This window comes from Mandrillus leucophaeus, unplaced genomic scaffold (assembly GCF_000951045.1).
Source record: "Mandrillus leucophaeus isolate KB7577 unplaced genomic scaffold, Mleu.le_1.0 Scaffold531, whole genome shotgun sequence".
In the NCBI taxonomy this organism is placed as follows: Eukaryota; Metazoa; Chordata; class Mammalia; order Primates; family Cercopithecidae; genus Mandrillus; species Mandrillus leucophaeus.
Window position 1 is genome coordinate 1539606 of NW_012105709.1, and position 23667 is coordinate 1563272.

At 40.3% G+C, this 23667-nt stretch overlaps 1 protein-coding gene and 1 pseudogene across 3 annotated transcripts in view; both read right to left on the reverse strand.

Moving 5' to 3' along the window:
* Positions 1 to 2125: 2125 nt before the first annotated feature.
* On the reverse strand, positions 2126 to 3527 carry LOC105551771 (annotated as a pseudogene).
* A 1988-nt stretch (positions 3528 to 5515) lies between these two features.
* Positions 5516 to 23667, reverse strand: part of AIG1 (androgen-induced 1) — a 292472-nt gene continuing 274320 nt past the window's right edge. Inside the window, exons 5-8 of one of the 3 annotated variants that reach the window (XM_011997166.1) lie at positions 12341 to 12504; positions 11689 to 11706; positions 10667 to 10735; positions 5516 to 6183 (exon numbers count right to left, since the gene is read on the reverse strand). In XM_011997166.1, the coding sequence (XP_011852556.1) occupies positions 10695 to 10735; positions 11689 to 11706; positions 12341 to 12504 (223 nt within the window). In that variant the 3' untranslated portion in view covers positions 5516 to 6183; positions 10667 to 10694. Of the gene's footprint in view, positions 6184 to 10666; positions 10736 to 11688; positions 11707 to 12336; positions 12505 to 23667 lie in introns of all 3 variants that reach the window. The other 2 variants (XM_011997167.1, XM_011997168.1) reach the window with 2 other exon arrangements.

Consider the following 23667-nt stretch of genomic DNA (forward strand, 5'->3'; position numbering starts at 1 on the left):
TCAAAAAAAAAAAAAAAAAAAAATCATTCATCAGCAAATTGTAATGATTTTAGATTTTTCGTTATAATTTTTATAACTCTAATTTTTTTCTGGTTGTGATCTAAGGATAAGAACAGCACACTCGATGCGACATACGCTTCCTTCAAAATCTAATAAGACATACCAAGCAATGTGCCTCTTTCATAGTAGTAATGCACGCAAAATGAAACAATTTGATTTTACTTTAGAGGGTATATATTGACATGTCTCATTCAGATCACTGGAGCCCTAGAAACTTCACAAAGGTAGATGGCCCAGTTTTTTTTGAAAGGGGGCCATTTATCTATTGCCCTCTAGCATGCTTGTGTCTTCTCAAGTTATCTAGGGTACTTGCTGAATTCTTCAAGCAGTGTGATATAATCAACGTAATAAAAACTTGATTTCCCATGGGACAGTTAAGACAAACAAGGTCACTGTGGACTAAATCATGATATAAAGCCATGATTGAAATAACCTTCAGAAGGCAATCCTAAACAAAAAGAATAAAGCTAGAAGCATCATGCTACCTGACTTCAAACTATACCACAGGGCTGCAGTAACCAAAATAGCATGGTACTGACAAAAACAGACACATAGACCAATGGAACAGAATACAGAATGCAGAAGTAAGACCACATGTCTGCAACTATCTGATCTTCGACAAACCTGACAAAAAAACAAGCAATGGGGAAAGGATTTTCTATTCAATAAATGGTGCTGGGATTACTGGCAAGTCATATGCAGAAGACTGAAACCAGACCTCTTCCTTACACTATATAGAAAAATTAACTCAAGATGGACTAAAGACTTAAATGAAAAACCCAAAACTATAAAAACCCTGGAAGACAATGGATGCAATACCATTCTGGGCATAGGACTGGGCAAACATTTCATGATGAATACACCAAAAGCAACTGCAACAAAAGTAAAAACTGACAAATGGGATCAAATTAAACTAAAGAACTTCTGCACAGCAAAGGAAACTGTCAACAGACTGAGCAGACAACCTAGAGAATTGGAGAAAACATTTGCAAACTATGCATCTGACAAAGGTCTAATATCCAGCACCTATAAGGAACTTAAATAAATTTATAAGCAGCAAACAACCCCATTAAAAAGTGGCTAAAGGACATGAACAGACTCTTTTCAAAAGAAGACATACATTTGGTCAACAATCTTATGAAAAAAAGCTCAGTATCACAGATCATTAGAGAAATGCAAATCAAAGCCACAGTGAGATAGATACAATTTCACACCAGTCAGAATGGGTATTATTAAAAAGTCAAAAAATAACAGGTGCTGATGAGGTTGTGGAGAAACAGGAACGCTTCTACACTGTTGGTGGGAACGTAAATTAGTCAAGTATTTCAGAAGACAGTGCGGTGATTCCTCAAAGGCCTAAAAACAGAAATACCATTCTACCCAGCAATTCCATTACTGGGTGTATCACCAAAGGAATAGAAATAATTCTATTATAAAGACACATGCATGTATATATTCACTGCAGCCCTATTCACAATAGCAAAGACAAGGACTCAACCTAAATGCCCATTAATAGTAGACTAGATAAGAAAATGTGGTGCATATACACCATGAAATACTATGTGGCCATAAAAAAAGAATGAGATCATGTCTTTTGCAGGAACAGGGATGAAGCTGGAGGCCATTATCCTTAGCAAACTAATGAAGGAACAGAAAAATCAAATACTGCATATTCTCACTTATAAATGGGAGCTAAATGATGAGAACACATGGACACATAGAGCGGAACAACATATACTGGGACTATTCAGAGGGTGGAGAGTGGGAGGAGGGAGAGGATCATTTTATATTTGTTGTTTATTTATTATTTATTTATTAAAACAACTAATGAGTACTGGTCTTAATACCTGGGTGACAAAATAATCCATAGAACAAGCCCCCATGATACAAGTTTACCTATAAAACAAACCTGTACCTGTACTTCTGAACTTAAAAGTTAAAATAAAATAATAAAAATATTTATAACACTTGCAGACACACACATACACACACACACACACACACACACACACACACACACAGAGAAATAGCCTTGAGAAAATATAGTGAGGGCGTTATGCTATCCTTGCAAGGTAAAAGAAATTTATTTTTATTTTTACTTTTTTATTTTTTACAAACTAGATGTAAACCTTTATTTCACAACTGTGTCATATTCACTTTCTGAAAAGACATGGACCGGGGGACACAGCTGAAAACACTGGGAGGCCAGATGCTGGCGTCTTCCAGGTGGGAGCATAGCCGTGATCACTCTAGGGCCAATGTCTCCTAGGGCTCTCAGGCAGCACAAGTCAGAGGCACCAGCACTGTGCAATCCCAGTTTTACTTAGAGCCACCTCTTTTTTGTGGGGTGGGAGGGGGGGGCATTAGTCCTCATTTCATGCCAGATTTTCAGTAGAGGCTCCCTGTTCTTCCAAATCAGTTCAGGACTGTAAGTAACATACCATATTCCAAAGACAGCTCCCCCAAGATGTGCTGCATAATCAAAAAATTTCCATCCCAGGATCATTCCTGCCGTATCCATGGCATTAATGGCTTTTAGGGCACTTCCTGCCGTGCATGTGAATATTGGAAGAAAATAATGGCAAGCCTCCCTTCTGGGATCTTAGTGTGGACGGCTGCGAGGATCATCACGGTGGCGCGAGATGCATCATGTCATTGTCCATATCTTTGTTTGGCCAACTTTACACATATAATTGACAAAATCAGAAATAACATCTGCAGATAGGTACACTGCCATGAACTGCTCTTGACCCAAAATGTTCACTATACTGGAAGAGAAGCTCCACAAAACATACATATTTGCTGCCATGTGAAATAAGGAGAAATGATTGAATGTTGACAGCAACATTGGAGAACAACAGACCTTTGAGGCTGGATTAGATGTGAAATATCTGATCACTGTCCACTGCAGAGAAGGTACTCTCTATAAACAGAAAACAAGGACATTTGCAGCTATGATACCTGAGTCCGCTGGCCATTACTTAGGTTATTCCACCCCTTGTTAATCTCTTTTCTGAAGTCTCCTTTTTGTGGTCTTATGCTATCCGACCAATCAGCTTTTATGCCATCGAAATAACTCTGGACCCTGGATTTCAGTAATTCATATTGCCAAATAGCAGCTGATCCAAATGCACAGCCTGTAAACCCAACAGTAAAAAAATAAAGGTTTTAGGAGAGTCCTTATAGGACAGGGAGAAAGATAAAAGACATGTTTCTTCCACCAGAGGAATCAAAGCACTTCTTTTGTATCCTTCACCACTTGTCCCGTGTCTGATCTTCGGGGTTCAACCTCACTGGGTTCTTTTCTGAATCCACATTTTTTCCTGAATTAATTAGTTAAAGCTGCGTCTGAGCAGCTGCGGCTGGACTAGGGCCTCAGTGAGCTCCTCGCAGCTGCTGCTGCCCACCAGTGGAGCCCACGCTGGACCACAGCCCCAGCCTCTCTGCGCCCAGCCTCGCCACTCCATTTTCCCGCTGAAAGAAAATTTTAGGCTGGGCACAGTGGCTCACGCTTGCAATCCTAGCACCTTGAGAGGCCAAGGTGGGTAGATCACCTGAAGTTGGGAGTTTGAGACCAGCCTGATCAACGTGGAGAAACCCCATATCTACTAAAAATACAAAATTAGCAGGGCATGGTGGTGCATGCCTGTAATCTCAGCTACTTGGGAGGCTGAGGCAGGAGAATCGTTTGAACCTGAGAGGCCGGGTTGCAGTGAGCCGAGATGGTGCCGCTGCACTCCAGCCTGGTCAACAAGAGCAAAATTCCATTTCAAAGAAAAAAAAAAAAGAAAGAAAATTTTAGCGCCTTCATCCGATATCCCAGGGATTGTATTTGTGTGTGTGTGTGTGTGGTTTTTGTATTGTTTTGTATTGCCTTCTGTTTCCAGAAGGCAAAAAGATTTCTGGAAACACTGATATCAGTGGAGCCACCACCTAAGTAAGCTTACAATAATTTATCATTCTCCAAAATTCATCAATCTTTTGTACATAGATCATATTAATTTGCTGTTACTGACATAGCAAAATGTCAGTCCACTGACTGGTGGCTTAAACCATATGAATTTATTTTCTCAAAGTTCTGGTGGCTAGAAGTCCAAGATCAAGGCATCGGCAGGTTTGGGTCCTCTGAGTCCTCTCTCCTTGGCTTGCAGTTGGCCACCTTCTTCCCATGCCCTCACATGGTCTTTCCTCTGTGTATGGACATTCCTGGTGTCCCTTTGTGTGTCCAAATTCCCCCTTTTTACAAAGACCCTACTCAGATTGGATTAGGGCCCATTTTAATGGCCTCATTTTAACTTAATCCCCTCTTTAAAGGCCCTGTCTCCCAAAACAGTCCTATTCTAAGGCACTAGGGGGTTAGGGGCTCAATATATAAATTTTAGGGGGACACACTACCACAGTGTAACCCATAATAGAGGTCAGACAGGTAAGATATGTGTAGTTGTGATGGAAACCAACTCTGGATCCTTCAAGTCTTTGATCCTGCACTAATTGCAGCAGTCATTCCAAGGGTGTGGTATTGCTGTGCTTTTCTGTTTTGGTGGATTTCTGCTTGACTTTTCCTACTTAACAGTTCCAACTCCATGAGTTAGGAAACTAATATGGTAACGCTGCTAGATGCATTCTATATTTCTATCAATTATGCTTTTAGAAATGGGGCGTATAGAGTGTGGGAGAAAGAGAGACAGAGGGAAGGAAGGAAGAGAGATTTTTAGCATTTGATTACATTTAAATGTAACTGTAATTTTTAATTAAATTTTTTGAGTTTAAATTTTTTTCAAATTAAAGTTTAATGTTTTTCATTTTTTAATTTTAAAATTTAATTCTAATTTTGGAGTGAATGGTTTTATATCATTTGTTGATCTCTCTCAACATTGGGCAATCAATACTTATATTTGTGTTAAGTAACATTTTATAATTTATATAACATTATATTTTTCATCTTAAAAATAATTATGGTCAACGACTTTGTAAAATAGTTCCCTTAAAACAATTTTGTGGCCGGGTGTGGTGGCTCATGCCTGTAATCCCAGCACTTTGGGAGGCCGAGGCAGGTGGGTCACGAGGTCAGGAGATCGAGACCATCCTGGCTAACACGGTGAAACCCTGTCTCTACTAAAAATACAAAAAATTAGGCGGGCGTGGTGGGGGGTGCCTGTAGTCCCAGCTACTCGGGAGGCTGAGGCAGGAGAATGACATGAACTCGGGAAGCAGAGCTTGCAGTGAGCCAAGACTGCGCCACTGCACTCCAGCCTGGGCAACAGAGCGAGACTCTGTCTGAAAAAAAAAAAAAAAAAAAAACTGTTTTGGAGTTATCAAAAAGATTCACATTTTTTAAAATCCGAAAATTATAGAAAAGAACCACGTTCAGTAAACCCATTTTCAACAGGTAATAAAAACAAAAAGGAGACACCAATGCTGTTAGGATTTTGAGATGCACCATGCAGACATCAGGTTCAGAGTGGCTTTGTCTTTATTAAAGTCAGAATTTGCATCTAAGAAAAGTTTCACATGATTAAATCAAGAGATGCAATACACTCAGGCTTTTCATGAAATTGACATCATTATTACAAATAATGCTCATTTGAGGCAACTGTAACATTATTGCAATGAGAAACATCTGTCCCCTTTCCTCTCAGGTCCCTATGGTGGCTTAGGTTCATGATTACAGCCACCTTTAGGACTAAATACACAAAAGCCTTACTCTACATCTGCCCCTTTGACTTTAACATAGTTCTCAAAAAGAAGTGCAATAAACTTTTATTCTTTCTTGATTAGATGGAGTTACAATTGCCAAAATAAAAATCCAAGCTCCAATTTTGGTTTTAAAACTAGAAAAGGAAAAAATGTTATTATCAATAATGACTTCGGGAAGAATTCTTTAAAACACAGTGAGGGTGAGTTTTTTTGGAAACAACTGTATTCTATGTTTATACATATTTATATATAAAAGGTGTCCTCATTGGGGGCGGGGGGTGCTGATGCCACCAGTTCCTTTGAAGCCTTTTCTCCCCCACTGCCAATGCCGGAGGGGAATGAGTCTTCAATGGCTGCTCAATCTAGCTCTTGCGTTTAGGCTTGGATCTCATTCCAATTTAGGCTTTTCTTTCTCTTCTTCCATACCTAGAAATACAGGCAAAGTGTTTTATTTGAGCATCAGATTAAACTACAAGCAGTTTGTTTAATCTGGTTTGCTAACACTACTCACACATCCACTCATCTGCCCTCACTTCTCCCATTCACTCTCCTGACACACCCCCGTTTCCCTCCTAGCTAAGAAGGAAAGCCATGCACAACTTTCTCCAGAAACTTCCTCTGTGACCTCTCTTCCCCACCCTTTCCACAGAATCAGGACACAGCATCTCTGGGACACACCCAGCTCCTATGGCCTCTGGGAGACAAGCCTGCAAGTTGATTCATGACTTGCTGAGTTTGCGTGGAAACCCCAGCTAGACTGCTTTTTAAACTAGCTTCTGGCAACATGAGGTGTGCAACTCATGAGTTTCAAACAGACTTCATTTATTTTTACTTTAGTCCTGTCCCTTCCCAAGGTAAGGACTTTGGATTTTAAAAAGCCATTTTTTTTTTAAAGGTCCTAGAGAGTTTATTAGACAGAAGAACTGTTTATTTCCATACTCATGAATCTTAAACTGCAGTTCTCTCTCTATTCAACCCAATCCTGGTAGAATCATGTTTTTCTTCCTGAAGGACTTGTACGTACTGGACCAGTAAGACCCTTTGCCTATCGTCTGTAGAGAATAGTCAATGATGTTTCATGTTCCTGAAGATGAAAATGTTCATCATTTTTAGGAATTACAGTTAAATCTGGCAAGTGCTTCTTGCTTTTTTCTTTTTCTTGTACCTAAACATTTTTTGAATCTTACCAAATTCTCAGTTTCTTTGTTTCAATAGCAAAAATGAAACAAAATAACTTAAAATACCGCTTTGCAGGTTTTGTTAGTATTCTTTCATAAACTGCAAGCTTTCTGAGGGTAGGGCCCTTCCCTGTTTTGTTCCTGATTATATCCCCAGCACCTAACATAGGGTGTGTGTCTCATTGCAGGAGCTCAATTAATCTTTGTTGAATAAAATTAATAAGCAGTGAACACAGAGAAGACTTCAGAAGCCTGGACTAGTGGAAAGCAGTAGAACAAAATATGGGACTCCACAATATGAAAATTATGAAATTTAACCCCAGAGGGTCATAATGCTAGGGCTTACAATAGGAAGGACTTCCCCACCACATAACCCCCAGCTCCTGGTATATGTTTTGTGCTGTCAGAGTAGTGGTGGTGGAATGTGGGTAACGTGCTCTGAACGAATGTCCCCAGATGGTCTTTTACGTTTGATTTTCATGGCTAAGGAACTGGCAGAGATCTGGAGCACTTTTTCCAAAGTCCTTCTGAGAAATCCTATGAAGGAAAACTGAAAGTTGAGGAGTAAGGACATCTGACGGGAGGAGGAACAGGGTTGAAGGCAAGAAGGTACAACACGCCTTCGTTGTTGGGTAACCACGGAAAAAAGAAAATAGCACAGATTCAGCTCAAACAGCACATGTGTCTTGAACCTCAGCTCTGTCCCTATTCCCTCTCCTGTGGAGAGGCTATCAGGGGCTAAGAGCAATTTGCTTCTCTTTTTAAAGTCTGTTTTTTCCAAAGCGTTCTGCTGCAGATGGGTTGACTTGGCAGCAGTGCTGGAATCTTCAAAAGCGCGGGTGGAGAACGGGGGTTATTCACTGACCTAGAGAGGGAAAATGGCTTCCCACCTACTTTAGTTTGGCAGCTGTGAGGTAGAGAGAAAAAATTAGACAGCTGTAAATAATGTCTGCAAGAACCAGAGATAAAATTTCCATGCAAAAGGCAGGAAGAAATCTATCACAAAGCAGAGGCAGGATACACTTTTGGGACCAGAGGAGACAAGATTGCAGGGCGCTGAGGGAGTCAAGTCACATGCCCTTCCTGCAGCCCGTGGGGAGGGCTCCACCAGAGGGCAGTGCTGGGACATTGCTAGGCCTGGGTGGGCCTGGGCGGAAATGACCTGTACGGGCAGCGGGAGGCGAAGAGGTGCAGGTTTCTGCACACATAGACCTCGCCTGTCTCCCGGCTAGCCTACTTTCTCTGTCCTCACACCAGACTTTTGGTTTTGAAAAGACTCATTTCTGGTCTTACAAAATGTAGCTCTAATAAGACTGGTCAGATATACCAAAATTGGGATAAAATCTTAGCCTAAGTACAGAAATATTTCAGCTGTGAATTGTGTCCGAACTGCCCTTCCCCAAACTGCTACATTGAAGTACTTAACCCTCAGTACCTCAGATTGGGAGAGAATGCCAAGGGTGTGGCTGGACAGCCCTGTGCTAATGAAATTAGGTACGTGACTCACAGATCCAATCAACCTCCACAGCAGATGCCAAAAATAGAGAGGTGGTTATGTGAGAAAGATCCACGGAGTGCCCTCTTGTCTGACTGCTTGGACCCCCATGACTTGCATGGGAGGCCAACACGGTTTTTGAGAATTTTATACCAGCAGAAACATTGACAGCGTGGACTGAAAGGGACAGAGACAGGATGAAATGAAGGACCAATGACTTCAAAGATGGTTCAGCGACTGGTTCCTCCTTGGTTGTAGAGGGTGGAACTATTGCCCAGGGCTGTGGGGGTGGGGCTCCTGTGACCCTGCGCCTGGAAGGCAGGGCTATGTATCCCCTCCCCTGTGAGCCCTGAGGACAGAGCATCTAGCCAAAGAGGATTACTTTCAAGCCTTAAAATGGAATGGAATTTCCCCCGCTAGCTTCAGACTTGCTTGGGAACCATGATTCTTTATTTTTCCCCTGTAACTTCTCCCTTACAGAATGGGAATGTATATTCTATGCCTGTCCCACCATTCTGTTTTGGAAGCAGATAACTTTTTGTCTGGTTTCCCAGGTTCACACACAGCTAGAGAACAATTTTGCTTCAGGATGACTCATACCCTGAGTCTCATGCATACCCAATTTTATGATATTTAAGATGAGATTTTGGACTTGAGAGTTGATGTTTGAAAGACGTTTGGGGTTGTTGGGATGGCATATTTTCATGGGGTGAAGGACATGTATTCTGGTGGGGGGGAGTGAAGTATTATGAACTGAACTGTGTCCCCCGCTCCCAAATTCATACGTTGAAATTCTAACCCCCAGGATCTCAGAATATTACTTTACTTGGAGACAGGGTATTTACAAATGAGGTCATCAGGGTGGGCCCTAATCGAATACAACTGATATCCTTATACAAAGGGGAAACTTGGAGACTGGACTGAACATCAGTTAGAAGGCACTGGCTCTGCCATCACCTATTCTGGAGGGTCACTTAAGATTTTGGGGCCTCAGTTACCTTTGGTGAAAGGAAAGGGTCGGTTTCGATGATTTCCAATCTCTCAGCTGTAAGATTCTGCAATAATGTGAATTTTATCTTGAAATTGTAGCTAACATAAGCTACCCAAGTAGACGGAGCTGAGCTATTAAAAACCATTATAGAAAAAGGAGGGTGGCTCCAATGCAATCTTTCTTCTTCTTGGGGGATTGTATAGTAACTGATGTGAAATAATCAGGATTGTAGTACTGTACTCCCATGTCCTCAATTCATCCTAACACGCTTCTTTTGGTGAGTGGTTTTCGACTGAACAGCTAACAGAACCAGCAGCTAATGTGACTGAGTAAAGTGGCCAGGTGAGAACAAGGGAAAGTTACTCATCTAAAGCAGATAACTGATACTCAATTCTTTTTTCTTTTCTTTTGTTTTTGAGACATAGTTTCATTCTGTGGCTCAGGAGGATGGAGTGTGGTGGCATGATCTCGGCGCACTGCAACCTCTGCCTCCAGGTTGAAGCGGTTCTCGTGCCTTAGCCTCCCAAGTAGCTGAGATTACAGGTGTGAATGCCAGCTCATTTTTGTAGTTTTAGTAGAGATGGAGTTTCACAAGGTTGGCCAGACTGGTCTTGAACTTCTGGCCTCAAGTGATCCGCCCACCTTAGCCTCCCAAAGTTCTGGGATTGCAGGTGTGAGTCACTGTGCCCAGCCAATGGATAACTGATACTCTATTCTAAACCACTGTCACCAGAAGAGAACAGTGGTCTCTGTGTTTCCAGATCTTAAAATATTTGCTAAGAAGGTGAAAATCTGGCCTTTATGTCAAATCTCCCAATTTTTTTTTTTTTTTTTTTTTTGAGATGGAGTCTTGCTCTGTTGCCAGGCTGGGGTGCAGTGGTGCGATCTCAGCTCACTGCAACCTCTGCCACCTGGGTTCAAGCAATTCTCCTGCCTCACCGAGTAGCTGGGACTACAGGCACACGCCACCATGCCCGGCTAATTTTTGTATTTTTAGTAGAGATGGGATTTCACCATGTCGGCCAGGATGGTCTTGATCTCTTGATCTCATGATCCACCTGCCTCCGTCTCCCAAAGTGCCAGGATTACAGGCGTGAGCCACAGCGCCCAGCCGAAATCGTCCAATTTTAAAATGCTGATTCAAAACCAAAAATTCCACCGTGTACGCCTAACAGAACTTGTTAGGTAGAAGTTGGGGGAGGCCATCAGTTTGTGACCCCTCTTGTAAATGAGGATGATACTTACTTGGCACAAAACATCTGTCTCTGTGGAACTAACTAGATGGTTCTAGGTACATAAAGTTAATTTTCATATCTAAAATGAATTTTTAAAAAGTTAGTCAATCTTATGTTACTTAAGAGAATGGCATAAATCAAACAAATCATTAAAAAAAACCTTAATTTCATTATTCATTTTTAACTCTTCATTCAAAACTGCTAAAAAGCAGTATTCTATTAATGTAGAGTGGATATTTCTCTCTACTGGTTTTCAGGTCATCCTCTCATAGAAGTAGCAGAACTGTGGCCAAATGACTGTCAAATCAATCAATTCAAGTGTAAACAGGTACTTAAATACTTCCTGAAAAACATATATTGGACACATTCATTTAAGTTTAAATATAGCCTTTCTCCCAAGAAGCTGAGAAAGGTTTATACTTTGTTCTCAAAATATTTTTGTCAAGTAACTAAATACTTCTGTATATTAATGGAGCAAGATCGCTATTTCCATTGAACAGGTGGAACATTATTAAAAGATTAGTTACTGGTTCCCCAGCTGTGGCCTGAACAGAATTAAAGATGTTGATACTTTTTCTAATAGAACATTGATTAAAATCAAAAGCTGCTGAGAAAAGACACCCTCAAATTCCCCTGGACCATTTAACATTGGCTAATACCCTGACACGTACAATCTTAGAGGATCCACACACACAAAAGTCCGATTCAGTAACCACACACAGTAACCATGCACTCAGTGTGCTTTATTTGTCTGATTCGATTGAGCTCCTGGCAGGGTGTCTGGCACAAAGCAGGGTTCTCAATGTCTGTGTCACAGAGTCCATTTACTGCGGATGTCTAGAATGCTGTGATTGTGTCAGAGGAAAGAGCCAGGGCTTCCTAAAATCTCCAAACCATCTTGCCTTTGGATGTATTTTCATGTAGGACTCAATCACTACATGTCTATGCTGGCGCTTTTTCCACCTTTCAATTTTTATGTTGTTTTACATACACTTCGGACAGGTTTTGCACAGCTTAGATAAGATTACGTGCCTTGCCAAGATAGTGGCTCTGCCATAAATGGAAACAAATGAGAAATCAAATCACAGATTAAAAGAGTTTTTGCAGCCACGAAATATTATCTTTTACTGCTTGTAGCTCTTTGCCACTTTCAGACCTTCCATATGACAGCCACTGGTGAGTCAAGGTGGCTGGAGCATCGCTCACTGCTTAGATAGAGCTCTAGCAGAATGGCAGTGAGACCTTTCCCAGGTGACTGCACCCACATAGAAAGTGGAGATCTGGGTGACTTTAAAGGAGACTGGTTACATTTAATAATGTATCTATTTAATTTGGGGTCCCTTCAGCTAACTAAGGCAGTATTGTGTTGTTAATGCGGACAAATTTCCCTAATATGTGTTTTTTGTTAACACTACATTTTTCCCTATAAAATTTTATAGACATGCCTCTTTCCTCTTTAGATTTGGATGTTTTACTAGCTAATAAGACCAAGTGACTAGTAAACCTTTCGGGTAACTGTCAGAAGCTCTTAAATTCATATTGTAGTTATAAAAATGGAGCTCTTTACGGGAGATCCTGTGTGAAGGCTAAAAGAAGAGGCTACAGTGGAATTTTCCCTCAGTCTCTGCGTAGACTCTTGTCGGCAGTAATTCTCTTGTTTTATGTTCCCTCAGACAATACTTACGTCTCTGTGTATCCCAGATATAGTTGTTCAGAACTTCTCCCAGCAGGTACAGGAAGTTCATTAAGATGGTTGTAGACCCAAAGAAGATGATTCTGGCTCCTGGGCCAATGTGTTCCAGGAAAGGGTACACCCACATGCCAGTTACATGATGCACCCAGCACACCCTGCAAAGGAATCGGAAAGGAGACAAGGACAGGAGTCACTCTTATGGCAGGCATCAAAGCTGCTGTGATGCAAATATATACTCCCTCACTCTTATCATGCTTCAGCATTTGCCAGTCTCAAGTTCGCTTCTGATACTCAGCAGCTACTGGAAATTTGGTTGTTGTTTTATTTTACTTTTTATTCTTAAGTAATTATAGACTCACAGAAGAAGCACAACACACTCACCTTCCCCTCATGCTAACATCTTGTATAATCCTGAGACAATTAACCAAAATTAAAAAATTAACATTGATATGACAGTACTAAATGATAGGCTTTATTCAGAATTTCCCAGTGTTCCTGTGAACGTCCTTTCTCTGTTCCAGGATCCAATCCAGGACCCCATGTGGTCTTCAGTCTTCACATCTCAGTCTCACACTCTGGCAGTTCCTCAGTCTCTCCTTGTCTTTGATGACATTTAAAGCGCATTTGAAGTTGTTGACTTTATTAACACTGTTCAACAATCTTTTAAATCTCTTCTTTACAGAAAGAGACAATATGGCATTGGGCAACCACAAGAGAATAAGACCTAGGTGAGTGTGTGCCAGATACCTTGCCATATGGCCTTCCAACTAGACACCAACACTCATGCCATATGGTGGCACAACCATGCATACCCTAGCAGGTACCAGCTTCCCACTCCTCTGATCTTCAGATGTGACACTGATTTCATTTTTTTCCTATTTTACTTACTTAATCATTCTCTTTGTGTTCCAGAAATATTTTTGACTCAGTGGGAATAGTAACATCATGAATTGCCACCGCTTTCAAAAGTTTAGTTAGAATATCGGCTCCATTAGCTTGGATCCTGACATGACTGCTTACAGCTGTTTTCCAAACATTCTTGAGTTCATTCCTTTATAAACTGTTGGCAATTATGAAGACTAAATAAAATACAGATAACTCGATTGCATTGGGAATAAAGATGACTTTTCATACTCATGTGTTCTGAGGTCATTTTCCTTATCCATGGCTTCACTCTAAGTAGCTTATCTACACATAAACATTACTGGCAGGGCAGAGTGGCTCATGCCTGTAATCTCAGCACTTTAGGAGGCTGAGGCGGGTGGATCACCTGAGGTCAGGAGTTGAAGACCAGCCTGACCAATGTGGCGAAATCCTGTCTCTACTAAAAATACAAAAATTAGCTGGGCATGGTGGTGCGCGCCTGTAATCCCAGCTACTCGGGAGGCTGAGGCACAAGCATCACTTGACCCTGGGAGGCAGAGGTTGCAGTGAGCTGAGATCACGCCACTACACTCCAGCCTAGGTGACAAAGTGAGACTTGGTCTCAAAAATAATAATAATAATAAACATTACCTACACATGTACCTCATTTTTGGCAGGAAACCTGGGAATCTATACCTGAGAACCTGCATTATCAATGAGGGTGATACCCTCCCTTCTCTTGCAGGTGCAAATTCTTTCTGGGGTTGGTGGTAAAACAATTTTACACTATTTATGTAGAAAGCACAGATACACACACACACACATACATACACACACACAGATGTACATATATGCATAGAGAAACACATCAATAGGTGAACAAATAATCAAATGTGGCATATCCATGCAGTGGAATATTACTCAGCCATAAAGAGGAGTAAAATGTTGATACATGCTACAACATGGATGGACCTTGAAAACATTATGCTAAGCAAAATAAGCCAGACACAGGTCACATATTGTATGTGATTCCACTTACATGAGGTACCTAGAATAGGCAATTTCATGGAGACAGAAAGCATAGTATCTATCAGTTACCAGGGGCTCGGGGGAGTGGGGAATAGGGAGTAATTGTTTAATGGGAACAGAGTTTATGCAGGGGATGATGAGAAAATTTTTTGTATAGATACTGGTGATGGTTACACAATGTTGTAAATACATTTAAGGACATTAAATAGTATACTTGCAAATAGCTAAAATGATAAATATTATATTATGTATATTTTAGCACAATAAAAAATGTTCCTGTGGTGGAAATTAGGAAAAAAAATATGTCTACAAAGGTTCCTTGGTAGATGGAAGCAGTAATGAAAGAAAGCTTGAGGAACAATCTTACAGCAAAGAGGCATTCTCTAGGTCTGTCCAGGTCAGCCCGAATCACTGTCCAAATGAAAATATTCGCATCAAAAAAAGAGGCCATATTAGTCCAAAGATTCTGTTAGAAAAGCTGAAGCAGTTGTGAGAATCAGCAGAAATTAAATGGTTAGAACTACCCGGTGGGATTCTGAGAAGTCATATTTTTTGTCTATAAATTAGAAGCAGTTTCATCATTCTGACATTGTCTTAAATAATGTAAGGAAGGTGCTGCGTACCCATCAAGTGGTTTATTAATTTCCATGGACAGAATATGCAATATTCCCCCAATTTAATACCATTTAGCTGTAGTTGATGTTCCAAATCAACTTATAAAATTTTAATCAGTCTGTGCTACAGGGTGTTTGCACTGGAGCAGCCGGATGGATCTGGATTAAATGTGAGTCAGGCCATGCCACTGTTCTGCTCAAAACTTGCTTCCTCTCCTACTCAGAGTAAAAGCCAGAGTCCCTAGATGGTTCTTCAAAGACCTACCCGCACTCTTCTGATTTAATCTCCTGTTATTCTCCGCATCGTTCCCTGCCACTCCAGCCTATTGACTCCTTGGTGTTCCTCGAACACTCTAAGCTCTCTCTGTCTCCGAGCTTTTGTATTTTTCCCCTGCCTGGAACAATACTCCTCACCACCCCCACAGCACCTCCCTGGACTCGCTTGTGTCCTTCGGGTTTTCATTCAAATGTCATCTTTCCAGTGATGTCTCCCCTGGCCACTGCATCTAAAAATTGCAACTTCTACCCTCAAAATGTCTGTTCTCGCTCCCTTTATTTTTTTCTCCCAGCCATATAATATACTCTACTTATTTTTATTTGTCTGTTTATTATCTGTTCAATGAGCAAAGGAATTTTGTCCAATTATGTTCATTGCTGTATTCTGTGGTTCTTGGAGCAGTATCTGGCAGAGTATGCACTCAATAACTATTTGTTGAATTAATAACCTAATTAAGGAATATAAACAGCAACATCCGTTTATTGAGCCATTACTATAGTGCAGATACTTCGCCAATAACTTACAAATTTTTTTAATCTCAAAAAAATCCCTAAAATCTTTATGCCTTTTGTCACTATATTTAATTTAAGTCAGGAGTAGGGAAACCTTTTCTGTAAGGAACCAGATAGTAAATATTCCCATATGGTCTCAATCACAACTACTCAACTCTGCCATTGTAGTGCAAAAGCAGCCATAGACAATATGTAAACAAGTGAGTGTGGATGTGTTCCAATAAAACTTTATTTATAGACACTGAAATTTGAATCTGATGTATTTTCACATCATGAAATATTCATCTTTTGATTTTTTCAACTATTTAAAAATGTAAAAACCATTCTTAGCTTTTGAGTCATAAAACAAACAAACAAAAATCCAGGTGGTGGGCTGGATTTGGCACACGGGCTGTCATCTGCTGACTACTTGTTTAAGTAGTTCTTTGTATTTCACAAAGCTCCTTCAGCACACTATGTCATCTAGTCTTCTCAGCAATTCTAGATATAGCATGGCATTCTCATTGTACTATTGTATGAATCGGAGCTTATGGGGTATAAATGAGACTATGTCAGAACTGCCAATGCAATGTGAAATTCTCAGGTTTGCAACCTACAAGGCAGAGAAGCAGACAGCTATTCTGAGTGTGGTGCTCATAAACATGATATGTAATCTCCTTTACTTTATACAACCACCCTATTAGGTATGATTATTCTCTTTAAACAGGTAAAGAAACTGAGATCAGACTAAAGAACTTATCATAAAACTGGCAAAGCTAGGAAAGAAGTGCACATCTGATTTCTTTTTTGCTGCATTGACTTGCTTCCCTAAATGAGGCATTCAATATTGTCTCCAAAATGGAATTGAGTGTTTCTTGTTTGGTTTGGTTTGGTTTTCTTAACTTGGTAGGTCATCAAACAATCTCAGATAAAGAAATCCTGTTATTTGGGGTTTCACCTGGATCAGTGTGAATGATGCATCCACTTGTCTTAACAAGTTGTTCTTTCACCATTTGTTTCCTTGATTTTTATCAGGGCTCAATTCTCTGCACAAAGATGACTCATGGCCTTGCCCATCTATCTGGAGAGTTCCTAGTTCTTGGCTGACTTTTAATTTCTCTCCTTCTAAGGTCTTCTTGTCTTAGTGCTCAAATAATGTATGCTTATGGTCATGGTACCAATTTTAATTTTAGCCTAAGAAGTCAATAACCATGATATGTGTGCATGCATATATATGAACATATTAGTATAACAAGATTTTTTGATTGTCTATTTTATTAAATGTACCTCCAATTTCATTCACTTTAATGTACCATTTAAAAAATAACATTTATTCATGCCTCCTACCTCAGTGCTTTGCTATTCACAAATGATACAAAGTAAACGGGTTACATGAATGAATTAAATTACACATGTACCTTGAAACTGTGTACACCTATAATGCATCAATGAAAAAAAGTAAATGAGGCAGAGCTAATTCCTGTCCTCATGGAGTACAATGTAATGAGAAATACAGATAATTAAGAATTACAAGTGTAGTCAGAATTAAGAAAGGGTAAGTGTAGGGGTGCCATGGGTACACAGGGATTAGTCCCCAACTTTTTTTAAACCTCCCACTTGCCTTTAGTCTTTCTTTTTTATTTATTTATTTATTATTATTATTATACTTTAAGTTCTAGGGTACATGTGCATAACGTGCAGGTTTGTTACATATGTATACTTGTGCCATGTTGGTGTGCTGCACCCGCCTTTAGTCTTTCTTTCTCTTGTGTATTTAACTTTCTTTCAAATTGGTGTTTTTCATAGCTGATGAATGTGTTCAAATGCGTCTCATTAAAGCACAACCAAAAGTTCCCAAATATTTCACAAGTACTACTCAGGTCTCTCCTCTTCAAAGGCAAACTTCTCCAATAAGTGGTCCAGATCACTGACGCCCTATCTGTACATTGTACTCACTTTCACCCACAGCAGTCTGGTGTCTCTTCTTGCTATTCAACCAAAAGATACTGGTCTTTGACATCAGCTTCTCCTGGTTTTCCTCCTACCACGTGACTGTTCCTCTTCCCTTTGTCAGTGCACCCTTCACTACCCTACCACTAATTTTTGGATTTGCTTAAATCTTGGTTTCCAGATTGTTTTCTCTTATGCATTCTCAGTTGATGAGTTCATTCACGGCTATGGCATCATGTTCACTATCTATACACAGGTATTTTATAAACTGATATTCTAACCCAGATCTCTCCTCTATTCTAGGCAGTTTATCAAACTGTTCTTAAGACATCTCATTTTGCTCATCGTAAGCAGACAGTACTATCATTCATTCAGTTTTGTAACTCAAACATCGCAAGTCATCCTTGATACTTCCCTCTCTTTCATAGCGTTTAGTTAATCCATTATTATTATATTATTTTACAATTTTATAACTTTATTTGATGTATTTGACGATCAGCAGTTAGTTCTCATCCACATTGACTATCTGTAGATTTTTGAAAGTGGTAACAGGTATATAGGTAATGGAAGTATAGAACTTATCTGGTGAATCTTCATCCTCAGAACATTTTCTAGCCAACCACACATGGACACAGTATGGGACATTCCTTATTCCTTTGGCCCAGACAGTTTTGTTGGGCCTGGTATCAATGCACACATCTGGAGTTCCCATCTCCTTCGTGGCAAATTTCCAGATCTCTCTGAGTGCCCGAGGGGCAGACTTCTTGAAGCCCACTCCATGGACGTGCTTGTGAATGTTGATGGTGTATCATCAATGAGGTCACCACCTTCTTGATGGCAGAATGGCCCTTTTTGTCTCACCACTCTTCTTTGTGAGAGCCATTCTGCCAGGCCCAAGTTGGAAAGGAAAAGCGTGAGTAATTGTCCAATCCATTATCTTGTCTTATCAAGGTTACCCCTTACATCTCTCTAATATGTTGATTTTTTCCCACGTGCATCACCAGCATCTTAATTTGTGTTAGAAGCATTTCTGTTTGGAGGACTGTGATAGTTCCTAATTTGTCTCTACATCTATTTTTTCCCCCTTCCATGTCATTCTCACTGCGCCAGAGTGATCTTTCCAAACCAGAATTATGAACACACCATATCCCTGCTTTCAACATGTCAAAGGCCTCCCACTGGTTTTTTGTTAGAGACCCAAAGTTTCAACAAAGTCTAGAGTGCTCTTCATAGAGTGGCTTCTATCTGTCTCTTTGGCCCCATCTCATATCTTGCTCCTGTTCCTCTTTGTATTCCTGTCACACTGGCTTTCATTTGGTTCCTGGATCTTGTCATGTTCCCTCCTGCAATGTGGGTTTTCATATATCCTTCTTTCTGCCTGTACTGTTAGTTAGCCACCCCTTAGGCTAATTAGGTTATATGTATCCTTTCTATATTAGCTCGACTGGTACAATTGATCAATTATCACCTACTCAGGTAAAGTCTCCCCTGATCTATCAGATTAGGACAGATTTTTATAAGTTCTTATAGAACTAGGGCTTAAATTTGAATATCTTTATTTAAATAATATGTTTCTCCCCCTCTACAGTGTAAGTTCTGTGGGGTGAGGCATTGTGTTTATTTTTACCTCTCCTTGGATCCTCAGCACTTATCAGAATGCCTGTCACACACTAGAAGAATGAATGAATGAATAAAGTAGCATTTAAACTGTGATAGAAAGGATAAGAATTCATTGAGTAAAGATAGGAGGGAAGAACTTTCTAGCCAAAAAAAAAGGCATGTCTAAAGAACCGAGAACAAGAAGAAGAGAACACTTTTGTTGTGATTAAGGAAGAGAGGGCAGAAGGATCAGGCAGGTGCCAAAACATGGGTTGATTTTTAATCCATGGTAAGAATTGTAGACTCCATCCTAGTGTGCAAATAGAAAGTCTTTGAAGATATGAAATAAATCTGAAATAGTTCAGATTGAACTGAACCAATCGTATCAGAAATGATAGTGGCTAGGAGAGGAACAACAGCACTGGCAATGAAAATTAGCCAAAAGATTTAAGAACACTTAGATCAGTGCCTCTCAAACTGTTGAGTCATGAGTGTGGCATGCTGGAGATTGTCATGAGAACTGGTTGTTAAATCTTTAGGTGGTTTGCAAGCTGGTTGGTTGGTAGCTTGAATTCAACCATGGTGGGAGTATTCACACCAAGGATATGGGCAAATGCTACACATTAGGTATTCCCTCCCTTGCCTCCAGAAGAGCTAACTGGTTGTTAAACACTTGTCAGTAACTCACTGGTTACCAGCATTTTAAAACAGTAACAGATGTCAACAGAAGAGAAAATATTACACGGCCTTGCATATAATGATGATAAGAATTATTTTGTGAAACTTCTATTTCAGTTATGTGTGTTTTAGTTTACAGTAAAAGAAATTTGACAGGCACTGATTTAACAAATAGAATTAAGATAACATGGTGATTGATTAGATTTAGGCAGTAAGGGAACCGAGATGAGTTAAGGATTAATCACAGATTCCTGACTTGATTAGTAGGGTGGAAACAGTTGCCATTTCCTGAGAGAGGGAATGCTATAAGGGAGACTGTTTGAAGGGATGATGAGTTCAGTCTGGACATGTTGAGTTTGAGGTACCTGTAAAATATCCAACGGGAGATGTTTTGAAGGCAGTCAGTTCTATGGATTTGGACTTTGAAGAAAGGACTTATTTGGCAATACAGGTATCAAGTTCATTGGCAAAATAAAAAAAGATCATGGTTGAAACTATCAGGACAGACTGAGACCCAGGAAGAGTAGAGGGTCTGAAGGAAGTGGGCCCATGAGAGGTCCTTGGAAAAGGTTAAGATTTAAGTGACAAGGTCAAGGAGGATGAGCCTAAAAAGGACATCAAGAAAGATGGGCTAGTCACAGGGAAGCAAAATAGAAAAGTGTGATGTTGTAAAGCCAAGGGACAAGTGGTTCAAAGATAGACAGCATCTATTAGCACAGGGTCTTCATTGAGAATTATTAGAAAAGTGCCTTTCCACCAATAAAGTGGAAGGGAAAACATTTTCAGATTCCAAGTGGTATGTACAACATTCAAATCTACTTTGGATGTTGACTGAGTATAAATTATATATAGTCAGTTTAAAAAATGACATTGTCAAGCTCATAGCTCTTTTTGCTACATGGCCAAATTTCATCCTATTCTGTCATGAGTTGGGGTGGTCACTGGAGCCCTTGAGGAGCGCAGTGAGGTCGATATGTCATCCCTTTCTCTTCTAGCTATGCCACCTTTCTATTTTTGAGATTATTTTAAAGAGGATTTAAAAACTTTCTCTATTATTCACATTTAGATAAGGAATTAGGTTGTTTGAGATCTAGGCTATTAGCACCGAAGACACAAACTCATATGGCAATAAGAGCTAATTAGCTAACCACACTGAATGGACATGTGCTAAAGGTTATATGAGCAGCTCTTTGGAGAAGGTATTGTATTACTACCATTTTACAGATAAGGACACTGAGGCCTAGAGAGATTAAGTGGAGAATCTGAGATACACACATCAGCAGTTTAGTGTTCAGCCTGGATCCCAGGCTCCTGTACTGCTCTGAAGGCTAGATGGTGATGGATGGGGACGGGGCTCTGGAAAGCTTTTCTTTTAATGTTTTGCTCAGAACCAAAAAATGATCTAAGTATAAAATCTCCCTGTAAAGTTTTTCTTTTTCCCACTGACTATAAAAGTAATTCATGCTCATTATAGAAAATGTGTGAGATACAGAAATGTTGCAAGATGCAAGATAAATCACTGTGGGTGAAGTTTTAACGCAAGACTAAGTGTCTTATAAAACGCAGAGCTCAGAATTTTACAACTTCCCCTGAGGAGGGGGAAGAAACGCTGCAGACATAAAGTAATAAACACTTCCTTCAGAGAAGGCACTGACTTACCTCTTAAGAAACAGTTACATCACATGTGCATTTAACCTACCGGAATTTACTGCACAGCTTGGCAGGCAATGAGCATGTGCCCCAGGGTGAGATAAGATATGGGATGTGCATCAGCTTCTCACCCAGTAGGTTTCTGTGAGCCTCTCATGGTACCTCCAACCTGAAGCTCCTGAAGGACTTTTCAAGGACAGGTTTGACTTTTGGCTCAAATGCTGATTTTAGACCTGGCCATCTCTTGAGAGCTAATGGTCTAATTTTAGAACCATTCTATAGGTCCCTTGGACCATTGCCTGAATATTGATTGCATGGAGACTGCTTCTTGCTCCATTTTAAAAAATCTGAAATTCTGCTGCAGTTTCCTAGAGTTCATGCACTCATTCATTTATTCAATGAATGTTTCTTGAGTCTTCACTCTGTGTCAGGTGGGGTGAGCAGCAGTGGGGATTGCATGACTGTGAGGGGCTCACGGTGTGTGTGGGGGTCTGCTGAGATCCCTGATGAACAGCCTGTAGGTCTCAGAAATAGGACAAAGGACATCAGCTTAGATGGAAACAGAGCTCAAAATGGTCTCCTCAGTGAAGTGTATGGTAAAGCCAAAAAATTAATGCATCCATTCACAGTTAAATATCAAATAGAAGGAGCCAATCCGAAATGATATTGAAATAATCTCTAACTCAGTTACAAGTATCATTGTAGAAGTCCATTTTTGACATTCAGAGGGTTTAACAGTATTTTTCAAGACAATATTTTAAGGCATAATCATAGTTTAATATTAATCAAAGCTGTCCCAATTCTTTTCAGTGGAGCTAGCCCAAATGTACAGAATCTGGGAGGCATCCACATATGGGGCAGGCTTATGCATTTGTATCCTGTGCAGTTACACAGGGTGTTGTGCTCAGAAGGGGATCACACTTGTTTTAAGGATCTGCTGTCACCATCTTGAAAGTCTTACATCATTTTTGAACAAGAGGCTCCACATTTTTATTTTGCACTGGGCGTCACAAATTTAACTGGTCCTGCCTATGCAGTTATGTCATCTATATTTGGGATCAACTCTGAGCTCATCCACAAATTTGTTAGTTCACCTTGGATACTATCCACTGAGCCTCAGCTTCCCTTTTGGTAAAGTGCTATAAACCATACTGCCTACCCTAGAGATGTGGTCATCAGATAATGTAGTTTTTGGCATAGTCAACTTATGTTAGATTAAAAAAAAAAAGCAAACAGAACAAACAAACAAAAACTTTCCACTGCTTCTCCTTATGCAGAAATATATAATATCTTTCTGTACTTCTTACATGCAAGAATGTTTTCAAGGTTACAAGTCCCTCCGCCCACCCCTGGGGAAAGAGGCAAATTGTGAATGCCTCCCAGAACGAATTCCTGTAATGAGGTAATGTGCTTTCTTCCTGATTCTAAATCACAAATATCAGAGTGATTAATCCATAAAGGAGGCCAATAATCCACTTCAGAACATTTTCCTCCAACACATCTCCTGGCACACGTCGGCAGTGATTTTAAGTGATGTGCTTCCATGCAGTCCCACTTTCTAAAGTCTACCTGGTTTTATGGTGATGTTTCCCTGGAGAGAATTCAATTTGAATTCCCCTTAATAACATTCATGACCTGTTTTGCTTAACTGGAATCATTTGGAGCTACTCAAGGCACATAGATGCCAAACATTAAGTAGACACATTGAACATTGTAGGGAACATGTGTTTTTTCAGAAGGGAGGTGGGGAATGTGGTTAGCAAGGCACTGTGACTGCCCAAGCAATCATCAAAATATGGCAGAACTTCTAGCTCTGGAAGGGGAGGAGGAAGAACATCTGAAATTCCACAACAGAAAAATCATAACTTTCCATATTTTGCAGAAATTATCTTCAGCGTCTCTCTCTGGCATCGTTTAAGTCCCTCCTTCCACTAGATGCTTATTTTTAGTACTGCAAACAATGTTCTGATATCCCAGCCATGATAATGTCTTCCTTGATCTCGTTCCCTCCTTGGACTACCAACCTCTCTCTCTCTCATTGAGAGGTGACAATGCGCTAGCAGCCCTCGCTCGCCCTCAGTGGCTCCTTGGCCTGGGTGTCCACTCTGGTGGCGCTTGAGGAGCCCTTCAGCCCACCGCTGCCCTGCGGGAGCCTCTCTCCGGGCG